General features: G+C 35.4%; 10 gene segments (V, D, J or C); all 10 read right to left on the bottom strand.

The window, feature by feature from the left end:
* Positions 1-1085: 1085 nt before the first annotated feature.
* Positions 1086-1560, bottom strand: LOC128378818 (immunoglobulin heavy variable 3-30-3-like). The segment is given in 2 exon segments: positions 1086-1399; positions 1512-1560. Coding segments are annotated over 2 exon segments (363 nt in total).
* A 716-nt stretch (positions 1561-2276) lies between these two features.
* LOC128378816 (Ig heavy chain V region 6.96-like) lies at positions 2277-2725 on the bottom strand. The segment is given in 2 exon segments: positions 2277-2590; positions 2677-2725. Coding segments are annotated over 2 exon segments (363 nt in total).
* A 3224-nt stretch (positions 2726-5949) lies between these two features.
* On the bottom strand, positions 5950-6375 carry LOC128378846 (Ig heavy chain V region XIG14-like). The segment is given in 2 exon segments: positions 5950-6242; positions 6333-6375. Coding segments are annotated over 2 exon segments (336 nt in total).
* Positions 6376-9632: 3257 nt separating this feature from the next.
* Positions 9633-10000, bottom strand: LOC128378848 (Ig heavy chain V region PJ14-like). The segment is given in 2 exon segments: positions 9633-9883; positions 9958-10000. Coding segments are annotated over 2 exon segments (294 nt in total).
* A 621-nt stretch (positions 10001-10621) lies between these two features.
* Positions 10622-11073, bottom strand: LOC128378827 (Ig heavy chain V region 914-like). The segment is given in 2 exon segments: positions 10622-10935; positions 11025-11073. Coding segments are annotated over 2 exon segments (363 nt in total).
* Positions 11074-11778: 705 nt separating this feature from the next.
* LOC128378837 (Ig heavy chain V region 5A-like) lies at positions 11779-12210 on the bottom strand. The segment is given in 2 exon segments: positions 11779-12083; positions 12168-12210. Coding segments are annotated over 2 exon segments (348 nt in total).
* A 6557-nt stretch (positions 12211-18767) lies between these two features.
* Positions 18768-19221, bottom strand: LOC128378807 (Ig heavy chain V region 914-like). The segment is given in 2 exon segments: positions 18768-19084; positions 19173-19221. Coding segments are annotated over 2 exon segments (366 nt in total).
* A 654-nt stretch (positions 19222-19875) lies between these two features.
* On the bottom strand, positions 19876-20302 carry LOC128378843 (Ig heavy chain V region 914-like). The segment is given in 2 exon segments: positions 19876-20177; positions 20260-20302. Coding segments are annotated over 2 exon segments (345 nt in total).
* A 1744-nt stretch (positions 20303-22046) lies between these two features.
* LOC128378808 (Ig heavy chain V region 6.96-like) lies at positions 22047-22505 on the bottom strand. The segment is given in 2 exon segments: positions 22047-22363; positions 22457-22505. Coding segments are annotated over 2 exon segments (366 nt in total).
* Positions 22506-23564: 1059 nt separating this feature from the next.
* Positions 23565-23988, bottom strand: LOC128379238 (immunoglobulin heavy variable 3-74-like). The segment is given in 2 exon segments: positions 23565-23869; positions 23946-23988. Coding segments are annotated over 2 exon segments (348 nt in total).
* Between the last annotated feature and the right edge of the window lie 811 nt (positions 23989-24799).

The following is a 24799-nucleotide window of genomic DNA, read 5'->3' as shown; positions in this document are numbered from 1 at the left end:
CCAGTCCTTTTCCAGGAGCCTGTCTGACCCAGGCCATGTAGTAGTCACTGAATGATAATCCAGAGGTTGTACAGGTCAGTTTGTGAGATTCTCCAGGCTTTTTAACTGCTGGTTCAGATTCTGTCAAAGTCTGACCATCAACACCTGTTAATACAAAAAAAGAGCCAAACATGCATCAAATTGGTGATACAAATGAAAATGAGTCAGATAAAGATCAGATAAACATTTTGACTAACATTGAGACATTACATTTCAAATAAGATCATTTATATTAATGAGCCTGTACCTGAACAATGATTTCAGCAACATGATTGTTCTGTCATTTCCTGTTTTGTGTTGTGAGTTTATTAAAAACAGAAACAACAATGACTTAGATGTAATAAAAGATATGAATAGAAATATGTCAGCCTAGTGATGATGGTTAATGTAGGATTTTGTACAGCTGCTTTATAAAGGTGCTATGGTGCTTTATATCCATGTACGTTTCAAATACTCTGTCAGGTGAAAATTATGTTAATGTCTACTTTTAATTATAAAAATATTGTATTTATTTACTTTACCTGTAAAGTAAAATACATCATTTGCCAAAAGAAAGTGAAGTGACAACGAAATCATGTTACAGTTTGAGTTTTCTGCAGCTGTGTGAAGGTTTCGAGTTTTACATAAAATATATTTAATTGTTTCAATGTGTTGTTGAAGTTTGAAGCCAAATACATGAATATGGCCTCTGGCGAGCTTCCCACATACTGAAATTCATATATATATTATTTTTTTTCATTTAAAAAAATGTAAAAATGTTGTTTTAGGTGAGATGAGAATAAAAACCATTAAGAGTATTTGTTGAAAATGATCCTCTCTCCAGCAAAGTACTTTAAAACACAATTAAAATATCACCTTATTCATAAAAAAAATGTTGGGCATGAAGGCATTACATCATTTTTTTGGACATTTAAGGCTTTGTAAAACACATTTGGGGATGAAGGAATTACATTCTATTGAAGTTTTAAATGAAACATTCATCATGTGAGTTAATGGGGGTCTGATGTTTACTGTAGGATTTTGTACAGCTGCTCAACCAACTCCAGTCACTGTGAGTGTCGAGCACAATAATAAACAGCAGAATCTTCAGTCTTCAGACTGTTCATCTGCAGATACAGCTGCTCTCTGCTGTTGTCTCTAGAGATGGTGAACCGGCCTTGAACTGACTGAGAGTAGTAGATGTTAGCACTGTCATATCTGATATAAGCAACCCACTCCAGTCCTTTTCCAGGAGCCTGTCTGATCCAGTGCATGCTGTGGTCACTGAATGTGAATCCAGAGGTTGTACAGGTCAGTTTGTGGGATTCTCCAGGTTTTTTAACTGCTGGTTCAGATTCTGTCAGAGTCTGACCATCAACACCTGGTAAGACAAAAATGAAAACAATCACATGCACTAAGTTGTTACGATTTTGGAGATAACTTTAAAAGAGAAATAAAACCTATGTCATATAAGAATCTGTTAATATTTTCACCTGCCCAGCAGATAGTTAGAAGCAGCAGTCCTGTCCTATAGTCCATCATCATGTTAAACTGTGTGTCCACTGTTCTCTGTCATCCTCTCTGCAGTCAGATAAGTAGAGCTGGAAGACATCAAAGTTTTGCATTGACTCCTCCTCACAGTGTGTAAATAAATAGATTTGTCTTGGCATTTAGTTTTTCAGTTTAGTAAAACCAGAAAGTGAATGTTTATTTACATCCATCAAAGTTGTCCATAACTGCATGTAAGTTTAAAATCCTCTGACATGGTGAAAATTATATTTATTTTGAAAATACTTTATTTATATATTTTACCTGTACAGTCAAATTCATCATTTGCCATCAACAGTTTAAGTGACAATAAAATCATCTAAGAATTTAAATTTTATGCAGCTGTGTGAAGGTTTGGAGTTTTATATCAAATATTTTTAATGGTTTCATTGTTGCTGATGTTTGAAGTCACAGACATGAAGATAAACCAGAGAGCTGCTCACATCCTGAATACATATAAAAAAATGAAAACAAAAAAAAAGTAGTTGTAAGTGAGATAATAATTATAATCATTAATGATTATTGTTAAAATTATCCTCTCTGTGGATATGTACTTTAAAAACACATTTCAAATTTAAGGCTTTGTAAAACACATTTGGGGATGAAGGAATTACATTCTATTGAAGTTTTAAATGAAACATTCATCATGTGAGTTAATGGGGGTCTGATGTTTACTGTAGGATTTTGTACAGCTGCTCAACCAACTCCAGTCACTGTGAGTGTCGAGCACAATAATAAACAGCAGAATCTTCAGTCTTCAGACTGTTCATCTGCAGATACAGCTGCTCTCTGCTGTCGTCTCTGGAGATGGTGAACCGGCCTTGAACTGACTGAGAGTAGTATGTGCTACTACCACCAGTATTGATATAAGCAATCCACTCCAGTCCTTTTCCAGGAGCCTGTCTGATCCAGGCCATCCAGTAGCCACTTAATGTCAATCCAGAGGCTGTACAGGTCAGTTTGTGGGATTCTCCAGGTTTTTTAACTGCTGGGTCAGATTCTGTCAGAGTCTGACCATCAACACCTGTTAAGACAAAAAAGACCCAAACATGCATCAAGTTGGTGATACAAATGAAAATATGTCAGATAAAGATCAGTGACAATCTTCACCTGTCCAGCAGATAGTTAGAAACAGCAGTCCTGTCCTATAGTCCATCATGTTAAACTGTGTGTCCGCTGTTCTCTGTCATCCTCTCTGCAGTCAGATAAGTAGAGCTGGAAGACATCAAAGTTTTGCATTGACTCCTCCTCACAGAACAAATTTTGATTAAAATCTCATTGTAGTTTCAACACACATTAGTCCAAACTGTGTGATTTAAATTCAAGGCTGAAAAATCTGCACATTTAGAGTCACTCTGTTGCTGGAAGAGTTTAAGTCAATACTGAATTTGTTCTGTTGTGTATCTTTGTAGTATGATGTGTGTCCAATTCTCATTTCAATACAGTCCAATCATTTCTCTTCAGGCTGTCTGATCCAAGATGTGTAATACTTTTCAACGGAGCATTGGAATGGATCCATGGGGAAACTGAACTTGTTATTGTTGATCGCTCAAATGTACAATTACTGAATCACACAAAGTATAGCATACTTTTAAAGACAGTAATACAATGTGATTATTTACAGAGCCCGTAAAGGGACATGGGGAAAAGAAAAAAGAAAAGAAAGTTTCTGGTGCACACAAGATACTTTCTCATGAGCACGAGAAAGTATCTTGTGCTCACCAGACGACATTTGGCGACTTCTAAATTATTCAGTTAAACTACTGTAAGTCTATTCCTGTGAGCGTGAATGATCACTAGTGATCGAACTTTCTTACTTTTACTGGAGTAAAGAGTTGAATCAGTACGTCTGCTTTTACTAGTCTTTTTTACACATGTATGTAGTACTGCATACTACACAGGCATGACTCAGAAGAACAAGCTTGCACTTTTTAATCATAGTGCGTTGTGTTAATTGATCTGATGTGTTGTGTTTTACCGTTGCACAGCACATAAACACACACCTGTGCATGTTTTATGAGAGTAAACTGTCGGCCTATGTTTTAGTGAATATATTTCACCAATGTTCTGTGTTTTTTTATTTGTAAATAACAATATTTGGGGGGTCATTGGTGCTTCAGCACGGTAGGGAACAACTGGCCCTAGTGTGAGTGTGCCCTGAAAGACATTTAAAACAAATTTTGAAGTCTTGTAGCCTGTTTCGGTGCAAGGGATACACACACCACCTTAGATCGCATAATTAATTTCATTCATGAACAGTTACAAACATCTGGCCAGCTCTGTGGATTTAGGTGGATGTACACAAAATGCAAGGAGAATTAGGACATTAGGCTATACATGTATTACTTACTTTATGTGACTAAACATTTATCTTCACCTTATCATCATTTAGTTTGTTGATGACACTTTCAGATATATTTAGTGTTTGGAGAAAAGACAATAAATCCACTTCTGCTGCCATTCTTTGAGCAGCGTTGAGTGTTAAACACAGGACACACAACTACCCTTAATTATGCTACCTTCGACTCCAGAAAAGTATTTGGTGCTCACCAGAAAGTATTTGGTGCTCACGAGAAATCAAAGTTTTTTTTTCTTTTTACCATGTCCCTTTATGGGCTCTGTAATTATTATTTCAAACTCTAAAAAAAACATGTTTTTGTCTTTAAATATGTTTTATTAAACATAGAAAGACAAACACATATAGACATCAGGTGTCTCAATAAAAGAGAGCGACTGTCAGTTACTGACTGTGACACTGTTAAAAAAAATAAAGGAAGTGTTTGTCAAACTGCTCTCATTGCCATCATATTTCAGATCCTCTGCTGCCCCCTGTAGGTGTTCTAGGTTTTTGTAAAGCCTCTCTGTTTACTTTAACCAGTGTGTGTTTGGCACAGTAATACACAGCAGAGTCCTCTGGCTTTAAGTTGGACAGTCTCAGATGAACCATGCTGTTGCTATCATCTCTGCTGATTTCTATCCGTCCTCTCAAACTGCTAGCAAAAGCGTTTCTACTGGAATCAGAAAAACCAATCCCAATCCATTCTAGTGCTTTTCCTGCAGGTTGTCTGATCCAGTGCATAGTACAGCAGCTAAATGTGAAGCCAGATCCCCTGCAGGAGAGACTGAGAGTCTCCCCAGGCTTCTTCACTACTGAACTGGAAGGAATGGACTCCATACTCTGACCTGTACAACCTGATGAGATGAAAAGAGAGACAAACCACAGAAGAAAGAAAGACAAACAGTCATCTGGGAAGTTTTCTGGTATCACTGAGTGACTAACAGTTGATGTTATCTGATAAAAGATAAAACAACAAGAAGCAGGAGAACTCACAGGGCAGAGAGAGAGCAACCAGCAGAAGAGTGAGTGTGTTCATCATCCTGAAGCTGGAGATGTGACCTCTGATGCTGCACACAAACAACAAGACCAGTCAGCAGGACAGAAGTACACTGCACACACTGAAGATTTGCATCAGAGTATCATGGAGAGGGAGTGGCTCATTTACTGATAATCTGTTATAGTTAAACAGTAAATTAATTATTCTATTTCATAATATGACTTGTCCTTCCATGTGGAATACAATCTCACATCCAGAGACTTGAGCACTTATTTATTAATTCTGGAGTTTGGTCATATACCCAAAGTAGTCAGAAAAAACTATTTGTATCTTGTTAAAATTAACTAATGTATCATGTAGAGTTTACATGAACACAGAAATCAACAGTCATCAGTCTACTTAATGTTACATTTCTACTAGTGTATGTGTGGAAAATGAACTTGTTCTTCAGAACATGATTTTGATCAATCTGCCTGATTTTCCTTCATTGAATCTGGCTGGATGAGATCAATACTGTACACACTTTATATTTAAACAATGCAAAAGGAAGATGAAATGTTTCAGTGTTCATTTCATAGAAAGATAAACTGCTGACAAAGAGCATGTTTCTTTAGTTTGACTAATTATTGTAACATTGCCATGAAGTTAGCTGAAAACTACAGATTCAGTTAATAATGTTTGATTATGATTCAAATAATGATTTAATCTTTTTTTAAATAATCATGGAATCATCAGACTGACATCATGGAGAATGACATCCTGACTTCAGATGATGTGAATTTAAGCCACATCATCAGCTGAATTTATTTAATTGTATTAAGTTGATTTATTTAATTGTGATTTCTTAGTCTTTCAATAAATGAAAAAAACTGCTGTTGAATACAATTATGATAACATTTTACAATATTCAAGGACTCTTTCTCTCTTTACAGTAACAGTGAACTGGTGTTGAAATGATTAGTGGTGTGAGGGCTCCTCCTCTGGTGGCTTCATGTTACAAGTGTTCAGACACTGAGGGGTTTTTGTTCAGGTCTGCTGATGGTTTGTGTTATTGTGGGTCTCTGGCACAGTAATACACAGCAGTGTCTTCAGGCTGCATATTCTGTCCATTTAGAGTCACTGTCTTACTGGAAGAGTCTAAGTTGACACTGAACTTGTTCTTTAGTGAATCTTTGACATTTGAGTCAGAACTCATCCACTCCAGTCCTTTCCCTGCAGGCTGTCTGATCCAATGTGTGTAATAGCTGCTAAGAGAATAAGAGACCTGACAGGTGATGGTCAGACGCTGACCTGGCTGCACAGTCACTGAGGCTGGCTGTGTCAACTGTTCACACTTCACACCTGTTAAAAGAAGAAAATGTTGTGTGACAAAATATTAATTTCTACTGTAAAAGAAGAATGATTGGGTATGAAAAATAAAGAGAGACTCACAGGATTCAGCTGCCAACAGCAGCAGCAGAGCTACAGAGAACATGGTTGATGTTGAAGCTGAAGAGATGTGACCTTCTGATCCTCTTTCACCTCCACTCACAGTCTTTATAATTGTGTGATGAGGAAGATCACTGAGTTTGCATACAAACAAATACAGAGCATAAGAATGGGTTTCAACTGGAGCTAAATAAAGGAAGCTGTAACAATAATAATAATAATAATAATAATAATAATGTTGTTAATAATATTGAGGGCTCACTGAGCACATTCGGGAACTGCATCTAACTCAGGAGACATGACCTGGGCTGTTGCACCTCTCAGTACCTTCTCTGAGGGTAAAGAAAGGTCAGCTGGCACTCATGGTGTTGGTTCCCGACCTTGAAACACTTCATTTATGTTGGCAAATGTATCACTTATTCAATCAACTGAAGTCCATGTATTGAATTAAATATGTCAAGAGCTTAAAACATATTAAGACATTATTCATGTGAGATAATTATAGTAAAGATGAGAACTGTTGGATTATGTATTTGTATAACAATTAAAAAATAGTTTTCACAGAAATACATAATATTTCATTTTAATAATTCTGCACTTTAGTAAAGTGTAATTGTGAAGTATTTTGTACATTAATGCAAATCATCTCAATCTGATTTGTATTGTGAGTTCATCAATTACAGAGTGTTTATCTGCAGATACAGCTGCTGTCTGCTGTTGTCTCTGGAGATGTTGAACCGGCCTTGAACTGACTGGGAGTAGTGTTTGGTGCTACCGCCACTACTACTAATATAAGCAATCCACTCCAGCCCTTTTCCAGGAGCCTGTCTGATCCAGTTCATGCTGTAGTCACTGAATGTGAATCCAGAGGTTGTACAGGTCAGTTTGTGGGATTCTTTTTAACTGCTGGTTCAGATTCTGTCAGAGTCTGACCATCAACACCTGTTAAGACAAAAAGAAAACAGTTATTCCTTCGCCATGAATTAAAGTAGAGCTGGAAGACATTTGCATCCTTCTCACAGGGAGAAAACTACTGGACTGGATTTGGATCTCAGTAATTTAATGAGACTGGGAAATTTAGTTGTTGTTTTAGTTTAATATGTGTAAAATGTATACCAGTATTAACAACACAACCACACTTATTTTAATGAAAAAAATGTTCATTTTAGTTCAGATATGAGACACTTTAACACAAATGGTTTGTTCAAATTAGTAAATAAAAAATATTACTTATTATTAAAAAAGTATTACTGTGTGAGAGCATAATATGCAGCAGATGAGAGTGTACAATAACATAATAAATATTCTCTTATTCTAATCACCAACATACTTCTTGGAAATTGTTTCATTGCCATCACATCAAATCATTCATGATCAACATTTGAATATATTTTGGACTGAGGACATCTCACCCGTCTGATCCATGAAGCTCACTGATCAAATGTTTTTCAGCCTGTTTCCCTTTTAAAGTCATTTTATATAATGTGTACTTTTTACTTGTGAATGTGACATTAGTAACTCTATCAGTGTGAGTAATAAGATGTTTTGCTTTTGTAAATATTCAGCTGATAAGAAACCAAGATGTCATTGTTACTTGTTGTTTGGAGGTTTTTGTGCAGCTGCTTCACTGTCTTCAGTCACTGTGCTTTCTCGAGCACAGAAGTAAACAGCAGAATCTTCTTCTGTCAGACTCTTGATCTCGAGGTACTGAGTGCTGCTGGAAACATGTTGAGTAAAACTGAAACGACTTTGAAAGGAACTGGAATAGGTTGGAGAGTTAGTGTTTGTGTTTATCCATCCAATCCACTCCAGAGCTTTGCCTGGCCTCTGTCTTATCCAGTGAATAGCATAGCTTGTCATGCTATAACCAGATATGATACATGACATCTTCACTGTCTCTCCAGGTCTTTTCACCTCAGAGGGAGACTGCTCCAGTTTGATCTCACTCCAAACTCCTGTAAGCAAAGAAATTAAGATTATCATCCATCAAACTTCACAATCACAGGTCTTTTTTTCCTTTTTTTTCTTTTAGAAAAACAGTTTTCTATGTGTAAAAGTATAAAATGATCTAACCTTGAATACAAAGCATTGAGAATAAACTCCAGAAAATCATATTTTCCATTCTGTAAAAAATATGGTTCAGTGCTTTTTTATCTGAGAGTTTGCAAGGTTTAAAATCTGTCCCAGTTGTTCTGTCACAAATGACTTGAGAATTACTGGTGATGAGTTTATAAGGGATGGAAAGTTTGCATAGACCTCCCTCTACAGGATTAAAAAGGAAATGCTTAAGCATCACAGCTCTGCTTCACATCACTCCATTCATAAGAACAGCATATGAACACATACAGTAAAATAATCATCGAAACAATTTAAATGATTATTGACGTAAACATGAAAAGAGTGTTTCTACAGGAGCAGGGAGAATGTAAAAAAAAAGGAAATGTTGAACACACTATTCCAGCAGAAAAGCTCCTGTCGTTACTCTGTATTTGCAGCATCTCACACATTGTCTTCTGTTAATCCTTTGGATATCTCTGTACATTAACGTATATTAATTGTTATTGTTATTGTTATTATTTTGTATGCACTATATATTTTCCTTTATATTTATTCCTCTTCTTCTGATTTGCATTATTTATTTCACATTATGAGTTTTAGCACAGCCTCAGCAGTATACCAGCCTGCATTTCACTGCACATGTTGTCTGAGCTCGTGACAAATAAAACTTTGAATATTTAATCTTTTAAATGTTAAATGTTCTGATCTGTAAATTTGACTGAAACACAATCATAATATGATCCACTTCATTATTACTTGATTTGAGGATCAACATGTTTTTTCCTTGTATAATTATATTAAATATCGACAGAATTGATGACAAAAGTAAAAAAAGTACAAATATTATTTTTATAAATATTATTTATGTTTTTTAATTAATGTGGATTCTGTTTATTTTATTTTACCTTTGTGTGGAACAGAAAATGAACATAATGTCTAAGCATAAAACACTGATAAAAATGTTTAAACTTATCACATCTTTGTATTCTAAAAAACTTCCCAAATCTCTTCTGTACTGATAGAGACTTTAAGTCAAACACTTTTAAACACCAAACAACTTCTCCGTCACAAAGTAACTGTCCACATACAATCAACTGAATACTTGAAATTACAGCATTTGGCTGTTTGAGTCTTTCTGATTGCTGGTTATTTGTACAGGTCTGTTGGTGGTTTGTATCACTGTGTGGTAGCGGACACAGTAATACACAGCTGTGTCCTCAGGCTGCAGATTCTGTCCTTTAATAGTCACTGTTCTATAGCAGAAGTGTCTCTGCTGTAGCTGAACTTGTTCTTCAGAGCATTATTTTGGTAAAAGTCACCTCCTCCCCACTGATAAAAAATCCAGTTCATTGGTTTTCCTTCACGCTGTCTGATCCAACCTGTTGCATAGCTGTTATCAGTCAGAGAATAACCAGAGACCTGACAGGTGATGGTCAAAGACTGTCCAGGCTGCACAACCATTGAGTCTGGCTGGATGAGATCAATACTGTACACACCTGTGGAAACACAAATCAACATTATCTCCATCATTCATGTGTTTATTAGTGTGAATCCACTGAAAGCTCCTCACAGGATCCAGCTGCCAGCAGCAGCATCAGAGCTACAGAGAACATGGTTGATGTTGAAGTTGAACTGATGTGAGCTCTTCTGTCCTCTCACTGACACACACACTTCACTTCCTTATGAATCACATTTATTTGCATATTGTTGAATAAACAATTACCTATTTTGTAGTACTTCTATTTATCACTTTGAGATGAAGAGTTCAGTCTTTCCTCTTAATTTACATACTTGAGTATAATATGTGGTTAATTTAGTGACCTTACAATGGTGATATGATTTAACTTAAAATTGTATTTTAAATGATGTATCATCTATTCACTTTGAAGGTTTGCAGTTTTACATAAAATATATTCAATAGTTTCAGTGTTACTGATGTTTGAAGCCACAGACATGAAGATAAACCTCTAGAGAGCTGCTCAAATACTGAATACACATAAAAAATTAAAAGTTGTTGTAAGTGAGATAAGAATTACAATCATGGATGATTATTGTTAAAATGATCCTCTCTCTGTAAATGTACTTTAAAAACAAAGTTGAAAATAACATTTCATAAAACCATGTTTGGGCATGAAGGAATTACATCATTTTATTGGCATTTTAGTGAAACATGTGAGTTAATGGGGGTCTGATGAGTACTGTAGGATTTTGTACAGCTGCTCAACCAACTCCAGTCACTGTGAGTCTCGAGCACAATAATAAACAGCAGAATCTTCAGTCTTCAGACTGTTCATCTGCAGATACAGCTGCTCTCTGCTGTTGTCTCTGGAGATGGTGAACCGGCCTTGAACTGACTGAGAGTAGTAGATGCTTCCACCACCAGTACTGATATAAGCAATCCACTCCAGTCCTTTTCCAGGAGCCTGTCTGATCCAGTGCATGTCATAGCTGCTGAATGACAATCCAGAGGCTGTACAGGTCAGTTTGTGGGATTCTCCAGGTTTTTTAACTGCTGGTTCAGATTCTGTCAGAGTCTGACCATCAACACCTGTTAGGACAAACAACAACATAATCAGTTACTTTAAACTGGTGACTTTTTAAAGACAACTTCAACTCAAGATCAGTGAAAATCTTCACCTGTCCAGCAGATAGTTAGAAGCAGCAGTCCTGTCCTATAGTCCATCATGTTAAACTGTGTGTCCACTGTTCTCTGTCATCCTCTCTGCAGTCAGATAAGTAGAGCTGGAAGACATCAAAGTTTTGCATTGACTCCTCCTCACAGGGAGGAAACTACTGGACTGAACTTTTGAAAATGTGCAATACTAGTTTAATATAAAGTTTATATAATTATTATGAATGTCTTAGTTTTAATGAAAAAATATTACATCTTGAACAAATGTTGGTTTCTTTTGTTTTACTTACAAACTGTTCATAACATTCAGGATGTCAGCTGGAAAGAAAAACCCAGTAGGAACACAACTGAAGAACAATGATGAGAATATTTGAAAGATATGTAACCCTTTAGTACATGGATATTATTGATACCAAAGTTCTTTAGTCAATAACAATAAAATGTCCAGTGTGAAATATAACCTTTGTTGCCTTTTGTAAAACAACTGTGGAAGAAAACTACAGTACATTAACCAGTTTGTTTCTTTCTGCAATTTGCTTCAATTTATTCATCTGGACTTAAAAAAGAAATATTGTGAGTCAGAAAGAGAGAAAAATTTTCCTAAATGTCTTTAATATTATCTGTGTTTTTTCTCCCTTTATAATATCAGTGAACTGGTGTTGAAATGATTAGTGGTGTGAGAGCTCCTCCTCTGGTGGCTTCATGTTACAAGTGTTCAGACACTGAGGGGTTTTTGTTCAGGTCTGCTGATGGTTTGTGTTATTGTGGGTCTCTGGCACAGTAATACACAGCAGTGTCTTCAGGCTGCATATTCTGTCCATTTAAAGTCAGTGTGTTGCTGGAAGAGTCTAAGTCAATACTGAACTTATTCTTTAGTGAATCTTTGTAGTTAGAGTCTCCAGTATATTTCCTTCCAATCCACTCCAGTCCTTTCCCTGCAGGCTGTCTGATCCAATGTGTCCAATAGACGCTTACAGAATAAGAGACCTGACAGGTGATGGTCAGACGTTGACCTGGCTGCACAGTCACTGAGGCTGGCTGTGTCAACTGTTCACACTTCACACCTGTTAAAAGAAGAAAAATGTTTTGTGAAAAATCATCAAACTACAAAAAGGATTGCTGACTATGACAAATCCAGAGAGACTCACAGGATCCAGCTGCCAACAGCAGCAGCAGAGCTACAGAGAACATGGTTGATGTTGAAGCTGATGTGCTGTGATCTCCACTGACAGTCTGATGTGAAGTCTTTATAGCTGAGAAACAAGGAGGATCACTGAGTTTGCATAGAATCAAACACATGAAGGATTAATGTTGGTCTAAGTGGAGTCTGATAGAATAGTCTTATGACTGTTCTGGGAATCAGAATAATGACAATTATGATGATGATGACGATGATGATTATGATAATGGTTCAACTATGCATGATAAACAAAGGTTTTATATTTTTCAAATATATGAATGGTGATAGGATAGACTTTTCCCTTTAAAGCATATTTTTAAAGATGACTTTTTCTCATATTTTTGTTTCACAACTTGCAAATCAAATGCAAGCTGCACATATGACCAATATGTTAACTTTTGTATAAAATACTTGATTTTACATGTGAACTAACTAACTAACACAGAATTAATTTATCAGAATTATACGAAGAAGAAAATAGCGTTTTATATATTCTCTATGTATTTCTTCAAAGGAAAAGTACAAACAAATACATGATTTTTTTTCATGAAGAAAATATATTTCACTATTTTAATTCCATATTCTCTTTATTCATGTAAGGTGTGTTAGCAACATTTGAATTAATGACTGAATTCAGTATTCAGTCAAAGGTGATACTGAACTTAATTACTACTAATTAATACTGACTCAATTTCAGTCACTGATGATACATAAAACATTTTTATTACAAAAATAAATTAATTTTCTCCCTGGTGGTGGTAAACATAGGAAGTAGTTTTTGTATGACTCTCTCACTACTGTTGCTCATTGTGTGTCTTCGTACACAGTAATACACAGCTGTGTCCTCAGGCTGCAGATTCTGTCCTTTAATAGTCACTGAACTAGTAGAAGTGTCTCTGCTGTAGCTGAACTTGTTCTTCAGAGCATCATTTTGGTAAAAGCCTCCTCCTCCCCACTGATGAAAAATCCAGTCCATTGGTTTTCCTTCACACTGTCTGATCCAACCTGTTGCATAGCTGTTATCAGTCAGAGAATAACCAGAGACCTGACAGGTGATGGTCAAAGACTGTCCAGGCTGCACAACCATTGAGTCTGGCTGGATGAGATCAATACTGTACACACCTGTGGAAACACAAATCAACATTATCTCCATCATTCATGTGAATATTCAGTGTTACTAATGTGTTTATTAGTGTGAATCCACTGAAAGCTCCTCACAGGATCCAGCTGCCAGCAGCAGCATCAGAGCTACAGAGAACATGGTTGATGTTGAAGCTGAACTGATGTGAGCTCCTCTGTCCTCTCACTGACACACACACTTCACTTCCTTATGAATCACATTTATTTGCATATAGTTGAATAAACAATTACCTATTTCTTGGTACTTATATTTAACACTTTGAGTTGAAAATCTCTGTCTCCCCTCTCAATTTTCTACACTGAACTTGTACTTAAATATGATATATGTTTAATTTAGTCAACTCACACTGGTATTACATTTCATTTAAAATAAGCAATAATATATATAGTCTAATATAAATTGTTTTGAATTTGTGTAATAATAAATAAAAACACATTATCAGACATTGTTAAATTGTTTTTAAAATCTGTCTTTGTTGACTCTACTTTAAATGTATAAAATAGGCCGTCATTGTGAAAATGATATTTATGTGTACTTTTGATTTTAAAAATACTGCATTTATTTACTGTAACCGTTGAGTTAAATTCATCATTTGCCAACAAAAAATGAAGTGACAACAAAATCAGTTTTCTGGAGGTTTGGAGTCATGAAGATTAACACTGGCATCAGAGAGCTGCTCACATACTGAAATTCATACAAAAAATACATTAACAATTGAAGGAGCCTGCCTGATGAATCAATGTTGTTTTAGGTGAGTTGTCTTTTTAAAATGATCCTGTAAAAGTAAATAAGAATCAAAATTGGTTTGATCATTTTAAACTAAGATTGTGGATGTTGTCACTGCTTTTGCCTCATAAACTATGTGTCTTGTGGAATGTGTTCTGCTCCATGGTCATCTTCTATTGGATAAAATCATATAGGCTGATACGGTTGACCAATTACAGATGATTTCATTGTTCTCTTAAACAAATCTATAATAGTTCAGACATACTCTTTGCTTGTTGAGGTGAGCTGATGTCATTCTGTTTGTATGCTGTCTCCTTATTGTACAATAATGATTGTTTAATCTTCAACCAGTGTGTTGTGTATTATTTCATATTTATGTTTAGTGTTGTGACAATTTCCATGACAATCCTCTCTCTGGAAATGTGCTTTAAAAAACAATTAAAATATCACTGACTGGTGTGAAAGAATTACATCATTTTCTTAAACTACCTGAACTGAGTATAGGGGCACTAAACTAAACTTTAGCCTCTAGAGAGCTGCTCACATATTGACATTAATACTAAAAAAAATTAATTCAATAAAAAGATGTTTGGGCATTTTTAATATTTTGATGAAAGACAACAAAAAACATGCATTTCGTCCTTGTTAACCCTAACCCTTCTTTTCATGAATCTGCATCTACTTAAGGTGTGAATACTGAAACACTGTATGTGCACAAATCTTATGAGATAGTCGTGGTGATCTATCGATATAGATGTGTGTGTGAGTCTCGAGCACAATAATAATAACAGTCTTCAGACTGTTCATCTGCAGATACAGCTGCTCTCTGCTGTTGTCTCTGGAGATGGTGAACCGGCCTTGAACTGACTGAGAGTAGTATTTGTAGCTACCATCACTGAAGTTGAATTTCGTGACCAGTGCTCCAATCAAACAGGATCATTGGGAGCTTTCCACACCATTACATTGTAGGTAACAACAACATCATCTAGTGATTTCAGTGTGTGTTCATCTGTATGTCTGTGCACTTTTAGGAGCAATATCAGTCTTCTTACTGCCTTCTCTTCTACCGTCTCTACTGCCCCCTGTAGGTCTTTGTTACAGACACAACACTGAGGGTTTTTGTAAAGCCTTACTACTGCTCCTTACAGTAATAAACAGTGTGTATATGTGTCTAGCACAGTAATACACTGCAGAGTCCTCAAACTTCTAGCGTAAGTATTCCTACTGGCATTAGAGAAGCTGACCCCTATCCACTCTGGTCCTTTTCCTGCAGGTTGTCTGATCCACTTCATACCACAGCATGTAAATGATAATCTGCAAGAGAGAATGAGAGTCTCCACAGACTTGGTATTAGTGACTGATCATCAGTATATTTATCAATATCAGTTTTGAAACTTCCATATTGGATAAGATATCACATTTCGAAACATTATTGTTATTATTAAGACAGAAAGAAATATTGCATTATAACTTATTGTTGGTATGATTGAAACATCTTTCAAATAATTCTAAAGGCGTACATTCTGTTATTCTTTGTCTCCTGGTTGGATCATTGTTAAACTTGTATTTATTAGTTATTTACAAAGGGTTTGTGTATAATAACATCTAATCACTTATACATTACTGATAATAGATTGATATCTGGTCATGAATATAAAGTCAACTTTTCAATGTCAATTGTAATGTCATGATCACTTGTGGTTTAATGATGACTTTACAACATATTGGTCATATTGTACAAATTTATGAAGTTAAAATTTTAACAACAGCACCCTCTACAGGAGCTCAGTATTTTCTTGTCTGACTCCCTTTGACCAAATTATTTTTTTAATTTTTAATTGTTTTTAATAGTTTTTAATCACTGATTGCTAATCAGCAGAAGAAAAAGTCACAACAAATTTTAATGTCATAGTTCAAACCAACAAGTAAATGACACAGGCTGCTCCAGTTGAACTATCTCACGGTCAAATGCAAAACACTTCTGTCAAGCATCATCAGTCAAGCAGCTACGATGACTAACACTCCCCAGACATAAACAAGAGGAGCTCATTACAGTCATTAACTAATCAAACTCATCACAAGGCCACACTCATCATACATAATCTAACACACCAAAAATCCTCCATGATCCTTCTGTCACCTATAAAAGCCACAGCTGTGTCCATAATCACTTATTCAGTGATGTCTGTTCATAACTATGGATATTTTTTTCCATTGTACACAGTTTTGAGGGTGCATAAATATTAATAACGTGGTCCAAAATAATTACTGTATAAGAGTGATTGTGGACACAACCTGAACAACTTAACAGATAAATCAACTCAGCTACTGTTACTGCTGATTTGAGTCTGTAACCTGTACAGTATGTCTTCTATCTAAAATAATGTTCATGAAATGGTTTGATATGCACATAAGATTTTTACTTCATGCCTTGATACATACTGACATGCAAATACATGTATCTCATTTTAATGAAGTTTATTTGCAGTTCTGACAGTTTCTACACAGTTTCACAGCTGCAGATGTGCTCCCAGAGGTGCAGAGAGAGGGGAAGTGACTCTGTAAAGATGATATGTTTAGAAATGTCAGTAATGTCTGTTGGGGCAGTGGTGGCCTAAATGTTAGAGAAGCGAGCTTATGATCGGAGAAACGGCAAAACTTTCTGCAATGAACCGATAACAGAAGTTTAACTTGGCTTGTGTTGTGTCTGAAATGACAACAAGATACTCAAAAGTGTTCATTATGTATAACAAGCACACCACAGTTCATACTCATAGTCCATTTGATAAATGTCTTTGAAAGTTTATGTACCCACTTTCAGCATCACAGGGGAAGTGCAATATTCTCATAAAACATAAATAGACTAAAAAGTATTCGTACTTCATGCTTCAGGCCATTCTCATTTTCTATTCATATGATATTGTATAAAAAAGTTGTGCACTACTTTTCGTAAGATATAATACAAATTTAAACGTACATGCAGTAACACGAGGGATCAGTGTGCCTGTGCAATCCAGTCTCATGGCAGTTTGTAAAATAGCTACCAACTTTAATCTATTGATTCATGTCCACAAATCTAGAAATATTATATAGTACTATGAAAATATAACCACTATATTATTCAACATTTAACCAGGAGATTTTATCCCTGTTGTGTCTTTATCAGTCCCAGACAGATAATTCACTGACTGCTCTGTTTTCCTTTTTAGTTTCACCCTTTACTTCTGTCAGTAAACCTGGTAAACTGTATCCAGAGTCTTGATGTGAGTGAAGCGTTTAACTGTCAATACATGCACAGCACATGCATCAAGGACAGACCAATCAAATTACAGCATGTTTGTCATTTCACACCTACTGTACAAAATAATTCATGTAACATTATTAACCATTTATTTTTATTTTTTCTAAGGTACATCTAACCCATGAAGACGTGTACATGTTTAGAGGCGTTGTTGTTACTTTTCCTCTCTGCAGTCAGATAAGTAGAGGTGGAAGACATCAAAGTTTTGCATTGACTCCTCCTCACAGGGAGGAAGCAACTTGTATGATGCTCTCATTTCTGCCTACTGTGTGTTGAAACTAAATAATGTAGATTTATAATATGAAATTTGTGATTGTACTCAAAATAATTGATTCATGCAATATTAGTAACATTTTTGTTCTGAGTCTGACTTCTCTCTTCAGATGTTCAATATTCTGCAGAATTTTGTCTTTTCTTTGGTTTGAAAAATTAGAACAGTAACATTGATATTATTTGACATTATGTAACTCTAAACTGATGGATCTAAACTAGAAGTTGTTTGTACTCACAACTGTATTACCATAACACATTAAAATACCTTACATGACATTCTGATAAATATTACACTGAAATGTATGAGGTGATTTTTAGACTTTTCTTTCATGAGCTGTAAACTGAAGATACAATGACAAATCAAATTTAATACATTGAATAAGATCCACAGAAGATGAACAGAAGATCAGCTTTTCTTCTTAAATCCAGACAGAAGTAGACAGAAATTATCAAATACTTTATATTTAAATTTTACATTATAATAAAAAAAAACATTTATATGGTCTTCAATTTCAATTTCACAATTTATTAAAACATCTGTAATAAAAACAATATATCATTATTATTATTTAAAATCACCCAATGGTTATGAAGACACTTCAGGAAATGTATGTCATCTTGTTTTTGAAAACAAAGTTTTAAATTTCTGTTGTGAATTATTTCTTATTTGTAAATTTGTGTCAAAAGGGAATGTAATGATTAGAAAGAGAAAGAGATGGGGTTGAGCATATCTCAGTGGGTAGAACACCCACCCCATGCGTTGAGGTTACAGTCCTCGCTGCAGGCGACCCCGGTTTGAATCCCACACTAAGCAGTCCTATCCTGCATGTCATTCCCCCCTCTCTGCCTACATTTTCCTGTCTCTCTCCGCTTACCTGTACATTAAAGGCAAAAAGCCCCAAAAAAATATAAAGAGAAAGAGATGTTAAAAAACAAAAATAAATAAATAAAATGAACAATATTCTCTTTAAATCACAACAAAATATCACTGGATTTATTGTTGGATTTAAAAGAATCATATTTCTGAACTACTTGAAATAAGGACATTATTCACATGAGATAGTTGATAGCTGATATCAGCCCAGAAAGTACTGTAGGATTTTGTACAGCTGCTCAACCAACTCCAGTCACTGTGAGTCTCGAGCACAATAATAAACAGCAGAATCTTCAGTCTTCAGACTGTTCATCTGCAGATACAGCTGCTGTCTGCTGTTGTCTCTGGAGATGGTGAACCGGCCTTGAACTGACTGAGAGTAGTATTTGGTGGTACTGCCACCATTATCATGCCAGGCGATCCACTCCAGTCCTTTTCCAGGAGCCTGTCTGATCCAGGCCATGTAGAAGCTACTGAATGTGAATCCAGAGGTTGTACAGGTCAGTTTGTGGGATTCTCCAGGCTTTTTAACTGCTGGTTCAGATTCTGTCAGAGTCTGACCATCAACACCTGTTAAGACAAAAAGAAAAAAAACAGTTACTTAAAGCTGGAAAGTTTTTAAAGACAGCTTCAACTCAGTATCAGTGATAATCTTCACCTGTCCAGCAGATAGTTAGAAGCAGCAGTCCTGTCCTATAATCCATCATGTTAAACTGTGTGTCCACTGTTCTCTGTCATCCTCTCTGCAGTCAGATAAGTAGAGCTGGAAGACATCAAAGTTTTGCATTGACTCCTCCTCACAGGGAGGAAACTACTGGATTAAACTTTTACAGTTTACATAATTGGTAATAATTGATTTTTTTAGATATAAATTTACCTCTTGAACAAATGTTAGTTTGTTTTATATTTTTCATAAGTTGCTCATGAAAGGGGAAAGAGGAAATAAAACCCCAGTAGAAATATAAGTGAAGAAAATTGATGAAAATATGTGAAAAATATGTAACCTCTTAGTACATGGATATCATTAATATTAATATTCTTTAGTCAATAACATTAAAATGTCTCAATTTGAAATATAAAATATTTTACCGTGTGTAAAATTAAAGTCAGTGAAAACTACACTAACCAGTTTATTTATGTCTATACAATATAAATATTGTGAGTCAGAAAGAGAGAAAACTGTTTTCTAAATGTTTATACTGTATCATATAATATTATTATAATATTGTTTTTCCCTTTTTACAGTAACAGTGAAATGGTGTTGAAATGATTAGTGGTGTGAGGGCTCCTCCTCTGGTGGCTTCATGTTACAAGTGTTCAGACACTGAGGGGTTTTTGTTCAGGTCTGCTGATGGTTTGTGTTATTGTGGGTCTCTGGCACAGTAATACACAGCAGTGTCTTCAGGCTGCATATTCTGTCCATTTAGAGTCACTCTGTTGTTGGAAGAGTCTAAGTCAATACTGAACTTGTTCTTTAGTGAATCTTTGTAGTATGAACCTCCAGTATTTTTCCATCCAATCCACTCCAGTCTTTTCCCTGTAGGCTGTCTGATCCAAGCTGTAGCGGTGCTAACAGAATAAGAGACCTGACAGGTGATGGTCAGACGTTGACCTGGCTGCACAGTCACTGAGGCTGGCTGTGTCAACTGTTCACACTTCACACCTGTTAAAAGAAGAAAATGTTTGTGAAAAATCATCAAACTAAAAGAAGAATTGCTGACTATGACAAATAAAGAGAGACTCACAGGATCCAGCTGCCAACAGCAGCAGCAGAGCTACAGAGAACATGGTTGATGTTGAAGCTGATGTGCTGTGATCTCCACTGACAGTCTGATGTGAAGTCTTTATAGCTGAGAAACAAGGAGGATCACTGAGTTTGCATAGAATCAAACACATGAAGCATTAGTGTTGGTCTAAGTGGAGACTGATAGAATAGTTTGATGACTTTTATTATGGAAATCACCTCTGCTTTACAATCAATATTTTATTTAATTACTAACTTACATGTATCACCTTGAAAATGGTGCTGACTGCAATAAAATAACAGTTAAGTATTTAAAATAATGCAACTCTGCAATTATTATAGATATATTGTTGTGACCACATAATAATATTAATAGTAACACTGAGGATTGTTGCTAGAGAAATTTTCACCATGAGTAATAAATTATATTTGTCAAAAGTATTATCACATAAAAAGGACAGTGTGATAATATGTGAAAATAAAATATCAGCGGCATATGTGGTGCGGGTGAGGTGGGCTTTTGGGGCTTAAGCCCCGGATCTTTCATCATTTATTTGCATATTGTTGAATAAACAATTATCTATTTTTTAGTACTTCTGTTTATCACTTTGAGGTGAAGAGTTCAATCTTTCCTCTTAATTTACATACTTGAGTATAATATATGGTTCATTTAGTGAACTTATCATCATGTTATGATTTTATTTAAAATTACATTTAAAATAATTTATCATCTATTCATGTATTAATATAGATTAACAGATTTAGTCAAATACTGCATGTTATTAAGTTAGTTACATTTGTGTAATAATGTATTAAAACACATTATCATCCACAGTAACACTGAAAGTTTATTTTCAAAATCTGTCTTTTGGTGAATCCATGTAAATTTAAAATACTCTGACATGATGAAAATGACTTTTTTTAATGTTATGTTAATTTACTTTTCCTCTAAAGTTATATTCATCTTTTGCAATCAAAAGTGAAGTATTTTTAAGTAGTTTTACATAAAATATTTTTAATGGTTTCAGTGTTACTGATGTTTAAAGCCACAGATATGAAGATAAACCTCTAGAGAGCTGCTCACATACTGAAATACATTTAAAAAATGGTAAAAGAGTTGTTTTAGGTGAGATGAGGATAACAATCATTAAGGATTATTGTTAAATGTATCCTCTCTCTGGAAATGTATTTTAAAAACACAATTCAAACATAACAGGTTTCATAAACAGAGGTTTGGGCATGAAGGAATTACATCATTTTATTGACATTGAAACATTTATCATGCCAATTAATGTTGGTCTGATGAGTACTGTAGGATTTTGTGCAGCTGTTTATAATATTTTTTTCTATGTGCATTTTTGGAAAATTGTTGATGAGGACCAAATAAATGACTAGCATCACTACTAATGTTTGCAGTAGCCATACAATTCAATCAAATTCAATGCTGTGCATGTAAATAATTGTCCCCGGCTCTGGTTACTTTGGGCTTTGATCCAGAAGTTAAACCAGAGAGCTGCTCACATCCTGAATACATATAAAAAATGAAAACAAAACAAAAGTTGTTGTAAGTGAGATAAGAATTATAATCATGAATGATTATTGTTAAAATGATCCTCTCTCTGGATATGTACTTTAACAACACATTTCAAATTTAAGGCTTCGTCAAAACACATTTGGGCATGAAGTAATTACATTTTATTGAAGATTTAAATGAAACATTCATCATTGGAGTTAATGGGGGTCTGATGTTTACTGTAGGATTTTGTACAGCTGCTCAACCAACTCCAGTCACTGTGAGTCTCGAGCACAATAATAAACAGCAGAATCTTCAGTCTTCAGACTGTTCATCTGCAGATACAGCTGCTCTCTGCTGTCGTCTCTGGAGATGGTGAACTGGCCTTGAACTGACTGAGAGTAGTATTTGTAGCTACCACCACCATTACTGATAGCTGCAACCCACTCCAGTCCTTTTCCAGGAGCCTGTCTGATCCAGGCCATGTAGTAGCTGCTGAATGTGAATCCAGAGGATGTACAGGTCAGTTTGTGGGATTCTCCAGGCTTTTTAACTGCTGGTTCAGATTCTGTCAGAGTCTGACCATCAACACCTGTTAAGACAAAAAGAAAACAGTTATACTGTCGCCATAAGTTTTTAACATTTTTGAAGAAGACTTCTAATCAAGATCTGTTAATATCTTCACCTGTCCAGCAGATAGTTAGAAGCAGCAGTCCTGTCCTATAGTCCATCATGTTAAACTGTGTGTCCACTGTTCTCTGTCATCCTCTCTGCAGTCAGATAAGTAGAGCTGGAAGACATCAAAGTTTTGCATTGACTCCTCCTCATAAGAGACAGAACTGGATTTCACTTTACTCTAATTTACTGAAAGTGGGGAATTATTGATCTCCTTCATGTAACATCAATGTTTCCCTTAGTAAAGCACATTATAATCAATTCAACACATACACTATTTCAAGCATTCACAGAACATTCACGCCCTATTGAAATACAAGCAAACTTCCTCCAATTCACGTTTATTGTATTCTATATAAACAGAAAAGAAAATGTTAACAGATGAATATTTAGTAACATCGTTCTATAATTACTGACAGTAGCAGAAACTTCAGAGGACATAATAAAATGTGATTGTATACAGGATCATTTCAGCATATGTACAGTATATGAAAGGCAAAGTGCAGTGAAGACAGCTGTGACTGAGCAAAGGTGTCAATAAGCAATATTAAGTGATACAAATGATATAGAAGGAATGAAAATGGAACAAATAACAGATAGCACTGCAGTCACTGTGATCCTAGCAATAATGAAACTATCTGTTGTTTATTGTTATTATATGTTGCTGTTGTCACACTACTTCATGCAACATTGTTTTTGTAAAAAAATTGAAAAGAGGAAATTTCTTATCTTATCTAAATTGGGGGGTTTATGGATGAACAGTGTTTTATGCTGTACACACTGAACTTTAAGTAAATGCTATAACTTGTCAGGTTGTTTGGCTATATCAATAAAATAATATAAAATATTTGTTCTGGTCTGTGTGTGTTTGTTTCATTTTCTCAGTTGTTGATCAGCTTCCAATAATAATAACAAATAGTATTAGTTGTATTTTAATATATTTTAATATGTTAAAATGTTTGAGGATAAAGTGCTCCAACACAGCCACACATTATGTTTTATTGATGAAATGTGTTTTATTCTTTATTATTGGTCATCATTCAGTGGGAGATTTATTTCAAAGTCATGATGTTTATTATTAAGAGATCAGTTTTTGTACAGCTTTGCAGTCTCCTGTGTCACTGTGGCTCTCGTGCACAGTAATAAACAGCAGAGTCTTCTGCTTTCAGACTCTTCACCTCTAAGTACACAACATTTTGGGAAGTGTCTTTAGTGATGGAAAACTGGCCTTGAAGACTTTGGGAAAATATTGTACCAGTTCCATCATTAATGCGTCCAATCCACTCCAGTCCTTTCCCTGATTTCTGACGAATCCAGTGCAGCCAAGCAAGAGAAAGTCCTTCAACTTTACAGGACAGAGTGACTGATTGTCCAGCTCTGTTGACCACTGGCTCTGAGGAGGTGAGGGACTGGCCCTGAGCAGCTGAAACAGATGCACAGTTTAGATGACAGCAAGTCAACAGACATCCAGACTTCTGCTGGATACTGACTTCACTCACCTGAAATGAGAGCCAAGAGGAAGACGCTTTGTAAAACTGTCATGATGGGAACTTAGCTGAGTCTGCAACAGCTAAGTCTAATATGAAGGATATATATTGTGTAGACAGAATGGGTGGAGATTGTACAACAGTGTCTGAATTTGCATTTTTACCAGCCTGAGGTTTTGGAGACACAGTGCTAAAAGGTTAGAGCCATAAAGACTAAAGTTCAATCAGGAGAAGAACAATGCTGGACTGAAAACTGACTGAGACACCAACAATACAGATGTTGTTCTGTGTTTCTATTTTCTGAGTGTGTTTGGACAGTTTTTCATATTTGTGTTAGTGAGAAAGAGGAAGTAGAGTGTGTGGTGTGTTTATAAGTGTATGAGTTGCTTAGATATAAAGATGCTACGCATACAGTAACTACAAACTGCACTGTCAGACCAAAACATATAAAAATGATCAGCTGTCTTAGTGAGATGGTTTATTGCTGAGAGAGAAATGATGCTAGAAAAGAAAAGTAGTTTTTCCTCTGAGAGCAAAGTAATTATCTTTTTATCGCAGCATGGTGAGTTGATCCAGCTTCCATCACAATGTCTCTCAAGTACAAAGTTAAACAGATGAAGCTGCAGTCACTGCTGACCCAATAGTTCAAATGTTTTATTTGTGATGTGTTGAAGTGAGCTCACAAATATTAAACCTCTAGTTCAGTTCATCATTCAGTTCAGATCAGTGAGAAAAGTGAACCTGAGTGTCTCAGTTTACTGACAGAGAAAGTTGATAGTGACTGCCCTCCAGTGTTTTTATAAAGAACTGCAACATTCATTTTGACTTATATTGTGGGATTACATTTCAAATAAGATAATTTATAT

Source organism: Scomber japonicus, chromosome 18, assembly GCF_027409825.1.
Source record: "Scomber japonicus isolate fScoJap1 chromosome 18, fScoJap1.pri, whole genome shotgun sequence".
In the NCBI taxonomy this organism is placed as follows: domain Eukaryota; kingdom Metazoa; phylum Chordata; class Actinopteri; order Scombriformes; family Scombridae; genus Scomber; species Scomber japonicus.
Note: the sequence above shows the minus strand (reverse complement) of the source record. Positions and strands in the feature narration are given on the sequence as shown.